General features: G+C 38.5%; 1 protein-coding gene across 2 annotated transcripts; it reads right to left on the reverse strand.

The window, feature by feature from the left end:
* Nucleotides 1-2,320: 2,320 nt before the first annotated feature.
* On the reverse strand, nt 2,321-17,539 carry LOC129453499 (receptor-type tyrosine-protein phosphatase S). 2 transcript variants are annotated; one of them, XM_073861393.1, is made up of 12 exons: nt 17,396-17,539; nt 16,727-16,868; nt 14,060-14,248; nt 12,972-13,094; nt 11,835-12,104; nt 10,784-11,365; nt 10,561-10,697; nt 10,335-10,479; nt 9,391-9,708; nt 7,057-7,374; nt 5,192-5,278; nt 2,321-3,008 (listed from the first exon to the last, which is right to left on the reverse strand). In XM_073861393.1, coding segments are annotated over exons 1-12 (2,427 nt in total). In that variant the 5' UTR covers nt 17,510-17,539; the 3' UTR covers nt 2,321-3,006. The 2 variants fall into 2 exon arrangements, with proteins under 2 accessions (XP_073717494.1, XP_073717493.1); XM_073861392.1 differs by having other exon boundaries at nt 11,811-12,104.
* Between the last annotated feature and the right edge of the window lie 1,028 nt (nt 17,540-18,567).

Consider the following 18,567-nt stretch of genomic DNA (forward strand, 5'->3'; position numbering starts at 1 on the left):
AGCATTTCCCCTCTGCATGTGGAGACGTCTCGTTCGATGCTGCTAGCATCTCAACCAAAGCTCTCGTTGGACACTGCAGCGGCCTTCCAGTGAATTGGCCTTAACTCGTTTAATTCCGCACCTTGTTCTAGTTCGCAAATGCGCTCCCCGTTTGACTGCTGGCGGGGCTTTCCCGTCCGATGCTGCGAGCATCTCAGACAATGCCCCCGTCGGATGCTGCGAGAGCCCTCCCAGTCAAACCACTAGTTTTCCCACCGCTTTCTATAGGTCTTTACGCTTACACTTTTTGGGGATGTTTTTTCTGGCTGCTGTCTGTCATTTATGTGGCATTTTTGGGGAGTACTCTGGGTTCGGGCTAAAATTCCGAGCTCGGAGCCCTCTCCTCGGACAGCACGCCAAATATGCTTTATCTCATTCCCTATCGATTACATGTTAATGCGAACTCGTGAAATACCTAATTACATAAATATTGTGTACTATTACTTTCTTGAGTAAAAGTACAAAAGTACTTTTTATTTAAGTAAAAGTAAAAACAAATGTACTAGATGTTTAATGTACTTAAATATTAAATATAAACAAAAAAACCTGAAATTATGAAATGTAGTGGAGTAAAAATTATGATAATATTCTTTGGAATGTATGTTTTCCAAAGAAAAACACTGATAAAATAGAAATACTTGAAAATTTACTTTTATGTAGAAATTGTTTGAGTAGATACAATGATAAAACAGATGCAATATGGTTTCCTTTTCCTGTCCTACAGTAAATGTTAATAGCGACTCAGGGCCGGAGTGGGACCTCTTTTCAGCCCGGGAGTTTCAGGCCCAAGACCGGCCCACTTTTTCCATAGTGTTATTCCAAATTAGCACTTTTTTCAAATTGGATAAATAAAGCAACAGTTGAGTTCAGCTCTTACTATAGCTTTTATTAATATCATGGTTCAACAAATAAGGTAAAAGTTAAATAATATTTCACTTAAGATGAGAAGTTAACAAAAATATTCCTCTACACTCTAAAAAAGGCTGGGTTATTTTTTAGTCATAATGGGTAAATATTGGACAGAACACATGCTGGGTTAAAAATAATATTGGACAGAAAACATGCTGGGCCAAAAATAACCCAATGTTGGGTTGTTGTTATGGAACCATGGATTATAATAACCCAACAATCGGGTTAAAACAACCCAGCATTGGGTCAATCCCAACCCAGCAGTGTGTTCTGTCCAACATTCACCCACTATGGGTCAAAAATAACCCCGCCCTTTTTAGAGTCTATTCCACAAGAAAAGGTTGATACATTATTAGCATTGCTAATGCTATGAGGGCTATGATTAATCAGGTGCACATAGAAATATAAAAGCCAGTCCTAATTAAAAAAGAAAACAGTTTGACAAAAAATATTGAATCCAATATTGGGTAAATATATAGCATAAAAAGTGATTTATAAGCTTTTTTTTAGACTGGTCATTTTTGACTGGGAACACAAAATGTGTTATAGGGTTCTGAACACAACCTGAGGGTTAAATAACTTTAATTCATATTGTTTACTCATTGCCTTCTCGTTTTACATTGCTTATCTGCAGCTCAGAAGCTGCTTGCATAATATTTGCAAAGTCTATGAATCGGATGTATACACAAAAGGCTAATATTTTAACTAAAAAAAATGTTGGCTTGTAAATAGTTTGAAAACGGTATTAGCCGAATAATTACGTTGCTAATGCTAACCATTACTAGGCTTATTTCTCTTTAAGTTACCTGTTGTCACTTTTGTTTGTCCTCTTGAAACTAAATCTGTGAGTTTGGCACATTTGGCAGCATCATCCTCCAAGGGCTTTTTTCTTCAACCTGTTTTTTTACCCCCTCCTCTCAGACGCGTATTGTTACGGTAGGGCCGGCCCAGCCTACCGGACTCGGAGAAAAGTTTTGAAAAAGACGTCCTATGGACCGAACCAACTCTATGGGAGGGGAGGGGAAAACTCCTTCACATGGTACAACCCATGCAGAGGCTGCGCGCTGCAGTGTCAATGCGAAACGTGTGAAGTGTCATTTAAGAAAAGATAGACTCACTTAACGTGACAAATGTAAAAAAAAAAAAACTCGACCGGCCCAAAAGTAAAGCGGCCCACCGGGAATTCTCCCGGTTCTCCCGATTACCCACTCCGGGCCTGTAGCGACTCATTGGCTCATGAAAATAAACCAAACGGTGACTTTTAGCAGAGGCTTTTATTTAGCAAATATAACATGAATACAACAAACTGATAATATAAAACTACATCAATACTGAAGTAAAAATAATATAGAAATATTGATAGGCCCTTGACACACTTTACATCAAAACATGCACAAGTGAATATTGTCTCTTTATTCACAATCTCTCTTTATTCCTCCCGCTTGCTCTCTCTCTCTACGTCTTATTGTAAAAAGGCGTAAGACAATAGTGCTACTCACTCATAACAGCATTTTAGGACAAAACCTGTCATAACCTTTAAATGATGAGAGACGGATGACGTGAAGTCCACTGCTTCACTTATGATTTGCATAAAATTCAACTTTCTCAACATTGTCGCATCACAGACTGAGCTCTGATCTATTTAAGGTCTATCATTGATTTAAACCTCAAAACAAATAAACATGCTTCATCAGTCAGTGATAATTTAATTTAATGCTTCAAATTGATTATTGCTAATTATTCATCTTTAGTTTAGTCATTGAGCTTTCTGATAGGGCTGTGGGGGTACTTAGGGTTAAAAGAGGTTGGGAATCACTGCTTTAGAAAACTTGGATTTGATCTCAACATGATAATACTATTGGCATTTTTGGGTAATATACTGTATAGCTTATAAATACAGTAAGCTGTAAACTCTATATGGTGAATCATATCACCTATACATTTTATAATGTGGCTAATAATGTTGATGTGTTTGTAATGTTGATCATAACATTTAAGAAATATCACTGCTGCAGGGCTTCAAGTCCTCAAAGGTTTGTTCATCTCTTCTGACTCTTTTCCTGTGTTGGACACAGATGAGAGATAAAATCAGAAGATGAACAGAAGACAAACATCTACAAATGCATTTAACGCATATATATATATATATATATATATATATATATATATTAGGGGTGGAACGGTACATGTATTCGTTTCGAACCGAATCAGTACGGGGTCACGGTTCGGTGCATGAATTTAAACGGAGAATACACGGTATGAAAATAAAAAAACTTGGTTGCAAAATAATTAATGTATTGCGAAACTACTGTTAAAATACGCGGGTTCTTTAGGGACAGCTAATCTGTTGCCCCGCTTTAGCTCTGAAGCTCTGATTGGCGCCAATGCAGCCGAGCTCCGCCTATGTATGCGCTATATTAGAGCCCGTCTACATTCTGGCACTCTGCAGTTTTTTGTCAGGTCGACGCCGGTCCAGTCAGTTAGTGAGCAGCGATAGCGAGGATGGCAAGTGGTGTTCCACAAGACTTAGACGCTCCGCCAGCCTCTTTAACTCATTCACCCCCAGCCTTTTTGAGAAAAGTTGCCCACCTGCATTTTTGTGATTTTAACAAAATTTTCACAAAATTCCTTGCAGGAAAAATTATTTTCTATAAATATATAAACATACAAATTATATCAAATTAAAGAACACACCCTCTGCTTTCAAACAAGCAATAAACAAACAAACAAACAAACAAAATGGGGGAAAAACGTTTCATTATATATTTACTTTTTCTACTTAATTTAACCACTGAAATATGGATATTTCTCTTCAAAAATACAACATTTTGAGCAAAAAGATTAAAAAATTGCGTTTTTGTAAAGAAATTTATGTTAGCGATCAGACTCAGAATGACTATCAAACATAAAGAGAGTTAAAATAAAACGGTATATTTTTTTAACTTCCGTTTTTGATAAATTCGTTTTGGTATCGATAAAAGCGGTATTACACTTTCACTTTAAAATTCGTCCAGAAAGGCATACTTATTAGTTAAATATGAACTCATAAATGACGAGATAACTCGTCAATGGCGGTGAATGAGTTAAGATCGCAAGTTTGGCAAAACTTCAGTTTTCCAGTCAGTTACAATAGTACAGGCGAGAGAGTGGTGGAAAAGACAAGGACTGTGCGTCGGCGTTGTTCAGCAGTTGTTATGTATTTGAGTGGAAATACATCTAATCGGGGCTCTCAAGTCTCACGCATTCACCTTGACACACACGCATTTCAGTCAGTTCACACGCCACACTTTGTATTTCTCATGCTGAGAAGTAGGAGATAAATTGTCCTGCTAATATACAATTAATGGACGAGGCGCAGTTCTGTCGAGTTCAGCTGCTTTTTTAAAGTGCTCAACTTTACGCAGCGCCATCAGAAATCTTGCGGAGGAGGCTGATTTCAAATCGCTCTCGCATTACTCTGACGTCATCACTTGTCGTTTCTTGCAGCGCCTCGTGAAGTCGTACACACCTATTAATTCATCCTACAAGCCTATTTTTTTGTTCTTTCGTACATTAATATGAAATAAGGCCAAAATGTAATTTTAAAATGTATTTAGGTAACACTTGTAATACATTTGAACCCATATTTGTATGAAAGATGAGTACAAGATTACTTAAAGTGGTATACATTTTTGTAATACAAGATAGTATGTTAAATGCATTTCAGTTCATATTCATGACATCTCAAAATAACACTGATAAGGACACCTATGTTTTTAAGATTATTCATTTTTGTTTTGCTTTTCCCTCCATTGTACCAAAAGTGAATCCCCTGAACCGAGGTACTAAACGAACCGGGACTTCTGTGTACCGTTCCACCCCTAATATATATATATCTCATTAGAGCAATAATTAAGATGCAAGTCTGCCTGGAGGAAGACACAACGTGTCTATATTGTCTAAAAGCACAATGAGGATAACAGTGGTGAAAAAATTATATTTGGGCTCAGAAAAAAACTTGAAAAAAATCTGCTCTCATCCAAAAACAAATTCCAGTTTACAAGTTACAAGTGTGGATACTGCCTACTAGCGGTCTATATGTGTTCTACGTTAGATTGTTAAATGTCAAGTGGTGCCCGCTGACTGCACTTTTATCATCACTGTGACAGATTTACTTGACATAAATCTTTTTTAGTATGTTTCATGTAAATTACAATGCAACTTTGATCAAATGATCTTTATTATATTGAAGCAATCTACTCACAATTGGCTTTTATATTGGCAACATCGTGTGCAGTGACAGAATCTCCCAACATCACTGCCTTCCGTTTATCTGTATCTACAGACACACCTAAGAAACAAACAGAACGAGTAAAACTCTATAGATGTAAACAAACAATAGAAAGATGAACAGAGATGTCACATTCAATATTAAAAGGTAGGTTTGCAAAGGGGTGGAAAGTTTCCATTACATTTCTGGAAACTTTCCATGGAACCTTAATCTGGAAAATGTAGGAAATATTACAAATTGGAAACTTAAACTGAATTTATGGAAATTTAGGGTAATCAATGGGAATTTACGGGAATCTATTAGAATTTACGAGAATGTTATTTTGTGTATTTGGTGTAATACAATGTGTTTGCATGTTTTATGGTTCGAAAAACACATTTTCCACAAAGCGTACATTTAAAGTGAGGACAGATAATTGTAATAATGGTAATTTAACATTTATTTTTCTAGTGACTACTGAAATTGATGAATTGAAATTGGGTATGTGTAGAAGAGAGTCCTGTTGTTGAAATTAAGTGATTATGGTTTATATTTTTATGATGAATGAAGCTTATGAAATAATATGTGTAATTTTATTTACAGATTTATTTATTGCTAATTTTATATTTTAGCGTCTAATGTTATCGTTGAATTGAAAATTTTGTTTTTATAGTGGGGAGTCTTACTGATGGAATAAGTTGATTAATTGTTGTAGTTAGTGTTTAACTGAAGTGCTCATGTATGTTAGATTTTTTTGGAGAAATTGTTTATTTAGTGACCTGCCCAAGGACTACAGATGGAAATTAGCTAGTAGCTAAATCTGGTGCAGAGCATCTTTTCTCTATCTGAGATTAATGTTAGTCTGTGCATTGTCCTTGATAAATAAATAAATAAAAAAAATATATATATTATTGATGCTCCTCTATGCCAGCCTCCCTAAAATGCATTGATTTTGTACAAAGCTCATCATTCTGATAAGCGCAGTGTCCTCCAATTGGTCAGCTAACCAAAACGTTGTGATTGGCCTGAATACCTTTGTCGTCACCTGGAAATGTGACGCTCCTTACCATGTTTGGAAATTTGCTTCCAATGCAATACTGACAGGAGTTAATATCGTCTTTACTATCTGATCCAAATCTGATCCAAAAATGCAGATGAACAAGCTGATCGATCAACTTTGCCGGCGCGGCTTGAGCAGAACGTAACAGATTGGTAAGATAAGGATACTAAAACCATGTCTGCATTTGTGATCATAGAAACGACAAACAACAAGCGCTACTCTGCACTGCACAAAACTCCTGTTTGAATCATGATTTAGTTAATTCTTTAAATATGAAACATCGACTACTTACAGGCTGTGAATCAAAAGCAGGAGGAATTATGATAATAATTGTCATGTCCACATCAACATGTCCAAGTAAACTGTTGCCTATAATCTGTGTTTATTGTAGTCCAAGAAAAAAGATTCAAGTTGGAAAGGATAACTTGCATCATCGTTTACTTTGTGATTTGTACCTTTTGCATATCGTTAACATAATATACTAATTCACACTTACACACCAAAGGAAATGTTACATTGGATAATTGAATTGGAGCTCTTTAAGAGCAACGGGCCCTCTTACATTTACATTTATAATACATTTATTTACAAAAAAAAATCATATATACATTGAACACGTCTGCAAGATGTTTTGGATTTAGAATGTATGTAAACTCTGTACTGATGTGATCATTTTACCACTGAATGTTTTAACATCACACAAAACATTGATATCACATTTACAAACATCTATTACTTCATACTGTACATTTCATTTAGAATGTTAAATTATGATGTAGATGAGGCTTGAGATACTCACGAACACTGAATGTCTTTTTTATAATCTTCTCTCCGTTGATCTCTAGTTTATAATCCCCAGTGTGTTGAGTTGTGATGTTTATGATGGTGAGATCTCCAGTGTCAGTGTTCAGCTTCAGTCTGCTTCTGAATCTCCCATCAAGAACATCAGCGTATATTCTGATTGTATTGGCCTCCTTGTTGAGTTTAACTATGCGATCCTGTTGATCTCCAAACCTCCATAGTATCAGATCATCTGTCTGTATTTTAGTATCAGTGTGTAGAGTAAGAGAATCTCCCTCCATCACTGACACTGACTTCACTTCATCACCAAACACACCTGAAACACAAACAGAGAGAGATTAAACTCACATCTATAACACTGTCAATGCAAAAACTAAAAGCTGGTTTATCTACATAAAATGTGATCTGATCCTCAATCGACATATAAGCCAGGGGTGGGCATTAATGGAGGGCCACTGTCCTGCAAAGTTTAGCTCCAACCCTATCAAACACACCTTAAAATCCCAATCAACAGCTTCAGCATGATTTGGAAATGACATTCAGGTGTGTTTGATTAGGGTTGCAGGACAGTGGTTCTCCAGGACCAGGAATGCCAACCCCTTATATAAGCCCTGCCCATGTAAGGCACGCACGCTTCCGGTTCGCAAAGTTCTCGCGAACGGAGGTCGGCCCACCTTATTTCATTTTGAGATTTAGCGCACACATGACCAAAAATACAAACAACATATCATTTGTGATTGTTACTGTACATTCCCTTGTGGTCACTTAATCAGAAATTTGTTTTTGTGTGCTGCTTGTGAAAGAATATAAAAGTTAATTTTTTGTCTGCCTGGTCTGGTCGCCCTACCAACCCATGCACACTAGGGCTGCACCATAAATCGCATGTGATTGTCATGCTCATCTCATCAGTAAAGCCGGTTCCTTGATTAGTAGTAAATCGCCATTGCCTGCTTTCAGATGGAGCAGCATTTACTACTCAAAGCTGTAGTTTTACTGGGGAAATTTTGCATTAATTATCACAGACACATCGATTTATCCTAAAGCCCTAATGCACACATGTTTATAGATGATTCGACTATATCAAGATTTGACAATTCTGATTCAAATATGTAAAGCCTAAGTCTGGAAAACCCCTTGTCCATTTACCAAAAATGTTTTAATTTGTCTGACTGCTTCATTTCCACATTATCTGTACTGATGACAAACATTAACTCTTCCACCGCCAGCGTTTTTTTAAAAAGTTGCCAGCCAGCGCCAGCGTTTTTCATGATTTTCACCAAAGTTTAATGCCTTTCAGAAAATGTTTTTCTTTAAATATATAAACATACAATATAGCAAATGAAAGAACAGACTCTCTGCTTTCAAACAAAAAAAACGTTTCATCCTACCTTCAGTGGTTCTTTTGTAATCAGCTTTTGAATATGGGTGGGTTTTTGCAAAAACACCACACTTTGAGCAAAAAGCAGAGATAATTCCATTTTTGTGACGGACTTTTCATAGAGATCCCATTCAGAGCGATCTTTAAAACAGACACGGACATGCAGCCGCTTGCCATAGGGCAATACTTCCGGGTTTTAAAAGTTGCGGAAGGTATTGCGGAAATACGGAAAATCTCGTCATTGGCAGGGAAGCGTTTTCTCTTGATTGACGAGATATCTCGTCAATGGCGGCGAAAGAGTTAATATCACATTTACAAACATCTATTATTGTTAATTTCATTTAAAGTGTTAAATAATGATGTACATTAGGGCTGGGCCAAAAAATAGATTTTTCGATTAATCTTTTTTTTACGTGGTCGATTCAAAATCGATTCTCAAAGGCCACAAATCAATTTTGTTGTAATATTTATTACCGCAAACATTGAATTTAAGATTAACGTTAATCTTCTCGACTAGATGTCACCCTCTTTTTTGCCTTGCGCAATGTTACCAAGGAGCGAGATGCGAGCCTGTCATTCATTCATTCAGTGCTTAAAATGGTGGTTTCAGGTGCTTCGTCGACGTTGATGCCACCTTCACACAAAAAGTCAGGGTTGAAATTATTTTAGATCTCGCAAGCACAACGACGCTGATAGTATTGTGGCTTTTAATTTCTTTTTATTAATTACCCACTTGTAAACTTCTGTTCACTGTTCTTTTTATTAATATAGTATTTGTATTAAATCTATATTTATTGAGTTGAATCGAGTAAAATAACCGTCCCGAGAATCGGCATCAAAAACCATAATGTCAGTTCTGAATCGAAATCGAATCGATCTGGAACATCTGAATCGATCGATACCCAGCCCTAATGTACATGAGACAATTATTAAAGTTAGGATTAAGATACTCACTAATGCTGAATGTTTTTGTTGTAATCTTCTCGCTAAACATCTCTAGTTTATAATCTCCAATGTGTTGAGCTTTGAAGTTTTTGATGGTGAGATCTCCAGTCTCAGTGTTCAGCTTCAGTCTGTCTTTGAATCTCCCATCAAGAACATCATCATATATTCTGGGTGAATTGGCTTCCCTGTTGATTCTAGCTATGAGATACTGTTGATCTCCAAACCACCACTCGATCAGATTATATCTCAGTATGTCGGTATAAGTGTGTAGAATAACAGAATCTCCCTCCATCACTGACACTGACTTTACTTTATCACCAAACACACCTGCACACACAAACAGTGAGAGATTGAACCCACATCTATAACAATGTCAGTGCAAAGACTAAAAAAAATGGTTTTCTACAGTGATAAAATGTGATCTGATTCTCAATAGACAAACACAATGTGCATGACAACACACAAATAATTCTTGTTTCTTGTGTCTTTTTTGAAAACACCCATTAAACATTCAAGGAGCTGGAGGAAAATTTAAGTAAAGCAATAGACTAATTACTTTAATGAAAGTTAATTTGTGTCAGAAATAAAATGAGTTTAAAGATGTGGTTTAGTGATACTTTGATTGATAAAAAGACACTTTTAAGATTGCTGTCCTTAAGAAACATCAGCTCTTATGAACCATGTCTCAAGAAGGAGCTCTCTAAACAGTTGCTGCAATCCATAAGGCTGAAAAGGTATACAAAACAACATTTTTAGACATCCACTAGTCGACAGTTAGACAAATTGTCTATACATGGAGACAGTTTAATACTGTAGCTACCCTTCCAAAAAGTGTCTTGACCCTATCTGAAGCTTAAAGTAGATATGATTTCTTGCTGTTTTTCAATCAAAATACAACACCCGACCCCCAACCCTTTGCTCACATCCATAGGGAAAGTAAATGGACTACACACTGGCTTGGGATGTCCTTTGGGATATTTCGTTGGTGAAGGCACCGATCCCCTTGTTGGAGACAGCGGCCAGGGAGAAGTAGTACTCTGTATTCGCACGTAAGCCCTCCACCACGTGGGAAGAGGGTGGGCCGAAAGTTGTCTTTACCTGTTTGATGAAAAATAATGACTGACAACCATGTAGAACAAAAATGTTGTGGTCTGGACAATGTCAAAGAAGGTCTGGCACCTCAGGTCCTTGTATCCCCTCTTTGTAATAAAGTTCATAACTGATGATCCCTTCTTTCTCAAAGGCAGGTTCCCATGTAAGCTGAACGCTGGTGTCCGACACCTCCCCAACCTGAAAGTTGCTTGGCTGTCCAGGAACTAAAAGAGAGCAAGACAATGTATAGATTAAACACAGTTTATGTGATGAAAATGTCAAGGAAAACAACTGGAATCGATCAACTAACCTCCTTGAAGCACCTTGACGTGGATGGGATCCGAGAAGGGTCCATCTCCAACAGATGTGAAGGCCAGTACTCTGATGGTGCAAGTCCTCAAGGGCTCCAGACTCTGTATGGTGGTGATCACACTGTCCTGAACATTATGGATTTGCCACATGCTCTTAACTTCTGACGGGTCCATGGTGTAGTACACCCGATAACCCTTAATCTGCCCGTTGGGCTTCTCCGGTTCATCCCAACGCACCATCATGGTGTTCTGCGAGATAATGCGGGCCTGGATATTTCTTGGGGGACTAGCAGGAGCTTGCTCGCCAGTTCTAGCCTCAACTGGTTCACTGGGTGGCCCTTGGCCAATGGTGTTGAAGGCTGACACACGGATCTCATAGTCTGTGTTTGGAGAAAGTCCTCCGATACTGTAGCGAGTGGTGGTGATGGACTCCACAGTCTCAAATTTGCTCTCTGGAGACTTGGCACGATATTGGATCATGTAATAGGAAACTGTCTCAGGGTTGCCACGGTCCCAAGTGATAGTGATACTGGTTGAGGTGGTTTCCGTTACGACAGGTGTACCTGGAGGTTTTGGCAAGGCTGCGGAGCATACAAACATTCAATATTCAACTAAACTTACATGCACTAAAGCTAGATTTATAACTCTTTCCCCGCCATTGAAGAGTTATCCTGTCAATTAAGAGAAAACCTTGCCAATGACGAGTTTTTACGGCAATCTATATTTCTGCTATTATACAGTAGGTGAGGATCTTACCCAAATTATAAAACTCTTAAGCATCCACTTATTCAAAAACACTAAAAACTGTGTATGTTTTGATAATCGTTCTGAATCTGATCTCTAACCAATTTTCTTTTACAAAAATGAAATTATCTCAGGTTTTTGTTCAAAATATTGTAAGGAAACTTTAGCTTAGACACAAACACATTTTAGATGCCTTATGTCACTATCATAAATAAGACATTATTTATGTTAAATTAATAAGACATCCAAAAAGGTCCTCTAGGAGACAAAACCTTGAGTAACCTTGAGGGCTTGATTGAGTCTTACACATGACAATGATCTGGGCCACAGCTTCGATGATGGCCAAGCCGCTCATGGCCACACAGGTATAGTTGGCTGACTTTTGGACGTCGTGTAGCTCTAGGACATTCCTGCCCACTGGCATCTCTTCCTCGGGCGTCAGGTCCTCCGAGCTTAGCATCCACTTGACGTAGGGCATTGGCGAGCCCACTGCAACGCAAGTGATGTTGACACTTCCTCCTGGCATGATCTCGTGGCTGGTGGGCAGGATGGAGAAACGAGGTGGCACATTGCGAGCTGCGGATAGTGGAGGAATGGTAAATATAAAGAAAGAAAGGTAATGACAATGAAAATGAGCCTTTCTTTAGAATGCAAATGTCTAAAGAGAGGATAACAAATTATAAAAATGAACTAAACAAACAAACTTCACAAACGTCTATAGAAAGTAAAAGTAATGACTAAATTAACAGATTGCTTACCAATATAGATTGACATTAAAGCAACAAATTCATAACAACTTGGTTCAATTGATCAATATTTGTGCCATCACAGCACAATTAATTACACAAAAATCTATTACGAGTTTCTCATTTTTTGAGCATACTGTAGATGTCAACTTTTTGTGACTAAAGTAAATAAAATTAAATATTAAATATTGGTACCCCTCCCTTGAGGTAAGACATGATGTAAAAAGTTCTGCACTAAGTTACCTTATGATGATTATTGTGTTTGTCTTACCGAATGTAGTATTTTATCCAGCAATAACTTGCATTGAATGATGTGCCTTATTTGATTACTGGCAGTTTAGGTGCTGCTCACCCTGTGTTGCCAGATATTGTTACGGAAAAAAAATAGAACAAGTTCAAACCTTGTCTTTCAGAAATAAACCGAAGACATCACTAACACTATCCTTCATCTCTTCACTTTATACATTTCCCCAAGTGTCACATTAATTGCTAAAACACTAAACACTACATCTTAAGAGGATTTTAATATTTGGATCTGGCAACACTGCGAATGATGCACCCTCACAACTCTCTGCCAGCTTCTCACAGCCGCTTCAGTATATATCTCTGTCGTTTTAGCTAAACAATGCAGTAAACTGTCCAAACATAATTATATACATGGATGACAACATGAGTTAAGAGAACTTCAAATTTTTACCAAAGGTCAGAGGTGCCACATACAGGTTGGAAGCTTTAGAGTATTGGACACCTTCTACGTTAGACGCCACGCATTCGTACTTTCCCTGGTCGGTTTCTTCTGCATTTTTTATCTGAAGGAAACCTGGTAAAGAAAACAAAAATACACCCCAATATTTGGGATGAGAGAGAGGGTGAGAGAAAGAAAGAGAGGACAAACAGTTAGACATATAAAAGTAACTGGACTGTCTCAGGCATGTGATTGGCCAAGGACAAAAAAAGGAAGGAACTCAATACCCCCCATGCAAAAACAAAATCCACACAATAACACATATACTAAAAAATACAAGACGTTATAATTATTTAATTCTGATGGGTAATTTTTAGATTACAAATTAACAATGAAAGCAATTTACTAGAAACCGAAACAATGTTTTATTAAATGTGTTAATAAATGTGGAAAGCTGTAACCGTGGGTTCACACCAGCCGCGTTTGAGGCATCAAATTCGTGTCTACCGCGTCTAGTTTGCCACTTGAACGTTTTGAATTTACTCGTTTCATTCGCGCGTGAAATTCTAGTCATCGAGACATTCATGCGGAAATTCGTGTCATGGGAGGGCCTTCCATAGGCTTCTGCGACTCCGCTCGCTTCCTGTAATCACTTCACTACTAGAGCATGCTCCTGATTGGTTAACGCCGCACGTTTTTCCACCAAATGTCAAATTTTTTAACTCCTGCAATTCGCTCCATTCGCCCTCATTCTTGACTTAACATTGAAATGACTTGCGCTTGACGCCTCTACCGTGGTTGGTCTGAACGCAGCATAACAAGTGGCCTCCCCTCACTTTTTCAATAATCTGTACATCAGTGGCGCGGCCAGAAATTTGAAACTAAGTGGACATTGGAATAGAATGGACCTCAATGGAAGAAACCCAACACCCATTTTTATTATAATAGCATAGCTTATTATAACATTCCTAGTACCTTTTGCATGTAGAGCTAACGTGACAGGTGTGCTTTACCTGTGGTGAAACGTTACCTCAGAAACATTTGATTAAAGCAGTAGGGGGAAACCAGAGACTGTCAGGAAGCCAATGAGTTTGTCTTACCTGATTTAAGCTGTTTGATCCGGCCGTTGCTCGTGTTGAGGTCGATGGGAAGGAAGTCTTTAAACCAGGTGATTTCTGGTTTTGGGTTCCCGCTGGCGGTGCACCACATAATGGCCATATCAGTCAGCTGCACTACCTTGAGCTGTGGACCTTTGTGGATTTTGGGGAAGCCTGCCGGAAGCACGTCCTCTGTAAGGACAAGCACACAGATGTTTATGCTATAATTTACATTGATTTATAATTTATATTTAATAATTATATAACTGTCCCCAGGTAAGAGTACACAACACAAGACAAGGCATAACAAGGAAAAAGTCCACAGGGCAAGACAGTGCCGGAGATCCGGAAACCCAAGACAGGAAGCGGGACTTAAGTCTTGGAATCCTGCAATGCTCTAGGCTCGCTGACCAGCCACACCCTCGATTCTCATGCGTGTTTCATTAGTAAAGCCAGTTCATTGATCAGTAGTAAATCGGCATCAGCTGCTTTCAGATGGAGCGGCGTTTACTACACAGAGCCATATTTGGTAAATGGTAAATGCCCTGCAAGTAAGCTTACGATGGCCCTGTATGGGCATAGTCTAAGGGCCCCGCTCAGGTTTGCTCACTGGCGAAACGTTGGCCCTTTAGCGCTGGCCCTGCATGGGCAGCCCTCACTTAGCCCCCAGGAAGCCCTCATACAGAAAAATCCCCAGAGTTAAATGAACACTGCTGGATGTATATATTGTCCCATCTTACAGAGTGTTAAAAAGTAACAATGAAGCAGAATTAAAAGCTCTGTTATCCTCTTTCTCAACATCTCTGTCTGAAATCTAAAATTGCATTTAACATCTTACTTGTAGAGTCATTTTCTTACTTTAGGTTGAGATTTTGTTTCATTTAAAGTCACCACTATTGTGATCAGTGTTTGATTTAGTTAAACTTGACTCTTGACTCTTGCCTTGTTCAATCGTTTGATTGCTGTAACTTTGTGTGTTTAAGACATTTTTGTTATAGCAAAGTGCGATACTTTGATGGTGGTCAGTTCAGTAAATAAAGTCTAAACATCATCATGTAAAAACTTATGTATTAATTTATTGTTTGCACATTTATCAGAAGCATCTTTCTCTGACAATAATGTGATGCTGGTGTGAGATCCAGCTCTCTTTTAGCCGTTTGTCTTTCTGAAGAATTTTAAAACACTGACATTAAAAAATCAACCGCTGTATAGTGTAGACACACAAACATCAAGAATCAGAGCATGAATCACAACGATGGTGACAATAAAATGAAAAGCTTCATGCTGCAATGCATGCTGGGTATCAACAAATTACAAATCTCATCCAGAACTCCCAGAATGCACTGCGGCATGAATAAATAATGACCTTTTTTTACCATTTTCTTTGTCACCATTGTTGAGATTCATACTCTGATTCTTGATGTCTGTGCATCTACATTGTGCAATGGTTAATGTTTGTGTGCAAACTATCAAAGTCCTTCAGAATGATAAACTGCTGTGAGAGTTCTGGACCTTACACTGAGTATTTCATTATAAACAGAAAATGATGCTTCTGATGAGGGGGGGAAAACTATATTAATAAATCTGTTCAGTAAATGATTATGTTTGATATTGTTTATGTATCAACCATCAATATTCAATTACTATTGCCTTTTCTTTGCTATAACATGTGTTTTAAACACACTTAGAAATAGCAGCCAGAAAACACTAACAAGCCAACGGTCAAGAGTCAAAGTCCGATTGAAGCAACCACTGATCACAATGATGGTGACTTTAAATGAAACAGCCAACATCTTAACATAGGTTAAGAAAATGACTCTACACGTAAGATGTGAAATGAAATTTTAGGTTTCAGACAGAGATGTTGAGAAAGAGGATAACAGAGCTTTTAATTCTGCTTCATTGTTGCTTTTTGGCACTCTGTGGGATGGGACGGTGTATACATCCAGCGGTGTTCATTTAACTGTGGGGATTTTTCTGTATGAGGGCTTCCTGGGGGCTAAGTGAGGGCTGCCCGTTTCACCAATGAGCAAACCTGCGCGGGGCCCTTAGACTAGCCCTAAGTGGGCCCATAAAGGGCCATCGTAGGCTTACTTGCAGGGTGGACTGCATTTATATAGCCCTTTAAACAGATCCATGGCCATCAAAAGCGCTTTACAAGTTGCCTCACATTCACCCATTCGCTCACTCATTAATACACCGACAGCGGTGTCAGCCATGCAAGGTTATTTTTGCAGTATTTGAATGAAGTCAATATGAAAACCCAACAAATCCATTCTGAAAGGCTCATAATACCCATTCATGGTATTTTTTTCTATAAGAAACAGAATGGAATGTTTTTTGTGAGCTCAGCTCTTTTTTATGCATTTAGCACCCAGAGTTGAAAAAAACGTTCAGCTCTTCAATGTCACTTTTCACTTAGTTGTTCAATCACAGTGGAAGAGGGGCGAGACAAAAAGCACAAAAACTAACCGGTGCATCGTACCAAGACTGATAAACAAAACAGAGGTATCATAGCATCCAAAGCGCTTAGCTTTGGTGTACATGCTCCCTTATACACTGGAGCCAGGTAATAGGGAACCCGTGACATCAGCTGAAAATTCCAGTTATTACATTTTGAAATATTTACATTTTTAATGAAAATTACATCCACCAATTAATGTTTATTACCTGTAATTATTGACAGCTTAGCTTGGGCACTGATTTTCCCCTCGCTGTTCTCTGCCACGCATTCGTAGATGGTCTCGTCTCGAGGCACTCCGATTGGCTGGATCCTCAAAACTGCACCTGCTCCTTCATCAAACTCTATCGTCTGTGTTAAAAGACAAACAGCATTTACAAACTTTAATATTCCAGCAACCAGCTAGATGGGTACAGACAACAATTATTTGTTTATAAAAACTGTCATGCCCCTTTTAAGCTTCGACATTTCCACCCTTCTGGCTGTAATATCTAGTTAATCAAGCTCCCGCTGTGGCATCGCAGATGATGTCATTGTAGCGAAACAGTTCAGGGCAATTAATAGGGCATGACAAAGAGGAACAGGTTCTTGTAAGCCACTGATGAAATTACACTAGGTTACACTAGGGAATTTGAATAGTGGTTAACATTAAACTAGTTTTAATTAAGGAGTGCTTAGCTGCCAGCTGTGTTAAGACATATTAAAGACAAGCCAGGCTAAATAAAACACAGATATTTTAGTGGTACAGAAGCTAGAAGCCAGAAGCTCCTCATTGTTGTGTAAACAGCAATTCAAGAGTTTATTTGAGAAATTCCATTTACAACCAATAATATTAATACATTTGATGATACGTTTGCCCTTTGAGTGTCAAGTCTCACCTCGGTCCGCTGAGAGTTGACCCTCTTCCCTTTCTCGCCCCATGTTACTCTTGGTTTAGGGTCACCTGTGGCTTGGCATACGAAGGACACGACATCTCCAGAGACGGCAATCATGTCTACAGGTACTTTCGTAAACTTTGGTGGAGATAAACAAGATAAAACAAGCAAAGCCATGTTAGTATTCCCCACTTACTGTATATGTCATGAAATGTAATGCCACACACACACAATAATTGGCACAATAATTGTTTGAATCGATTAACAGGTTATGTTACAAGGTTAGTTCATTTCAGTAAATGACACTAAACTTTGGAGGATGTCTGCACTCCTGTTTGATGAAGAGATATACACTTGAGGAGAGTAAATATTCCAATATACTGCAATCTCTCTCCACGTCTTTCGGGGTGTTAAGTACATTAAACCTTAAGCTTAAGTTTAGGCTAAGTTCAAGCTTACATAAGGCCATAGTGCCGGTGAGCAGCGGGGACAGCAGCAGGGCGCTCAGGGAGAGCAGGGTTGGCACGTAGGGCAGGTGGCCGGCTGGCATCATTTTGCAGATGACCATTGACCTGACTGGACAGTCGCGGCCTTGCAAGCTGGAGATGAGGGTTCTGCACGCTGGACGTTTGGCAATCTAGAAAAACTAAAGAAACCACGTTGAGTAAAGTGTTCACGTTGGGTTCAACAATAGACAAGGCAAAAAATCTTGTATGTTTACATTGCTTCCCAGTCAACCATCAAGTACATTCACACATTTTTCCAGAAACGCTTCTCAAGTCTTTCCGTTGCTGGTTTCGCTCACGTCACATCCCCCGAGTTTAGCCTGCCTGCAGACTCGACTCGTAATTAACTATTTTACACAACTCATAATTAATCAGGCTTTATTGCTGGATCTCGTCATTCACTTATCCGCCCATCTTGTAATTAAGAAGACACTTATCAATATTTCAGACGGTGTCTCTTTGTTTTAACCAGCGTGACAATGTCACGCTTGGCCGCGTTTGAGCGTGAGCATGTCACGCTTTTCTGTTTGTGTCGCTGTCACGTATTGGTTACTCAACTTTTTTTTCAAACCATTGTCGCTTCGGTTTAGGGTTAGATTTGGTGCTTGTGTTATATGTCACTTTAAGTATTTGTCACTTTAAGTATTGGTTTATAAAATAAAAAGATAC

Source organism: Misgurnus anguillicaudatus, chromosome 23, assembly GCF_027580225.2.
Source record: "Misgurnus anguillicaudatus chromosome 23, ASM2758022v2, whole genome shotgun sequence".
Classification (NCBI taxonomy): Eukaryota; Metazoa; Chordata; class Actinopteri; order Cypriniformes; family Cobitidae; genus Misgurnus; species Misgurnus anguillicaudatus.

Coding starts and splice junctions, on each gene's coding strand:
- LOC129453499 (XM_073861392.1), bottom strand. CDS start 17,509: ATGATTGCCGTCTCTGGAGATGTCGTGTCCTTCGTATGCCAAGCCACA. Junction 14,249..16,726: donor TAAGCTGTCAATAATTACAG/GTAATAAACATT, acceptor TTGTCCTTACAG/AGGACGTGCTTCCGGCAGGC. Junction 9,709..10,334: donor CCAAAGGACATCCCAAGCCA/GTGTGTAGTCCA, acceptor TTGTGTGTGCAG/GTGTGTTTGGTGATAAAGTA.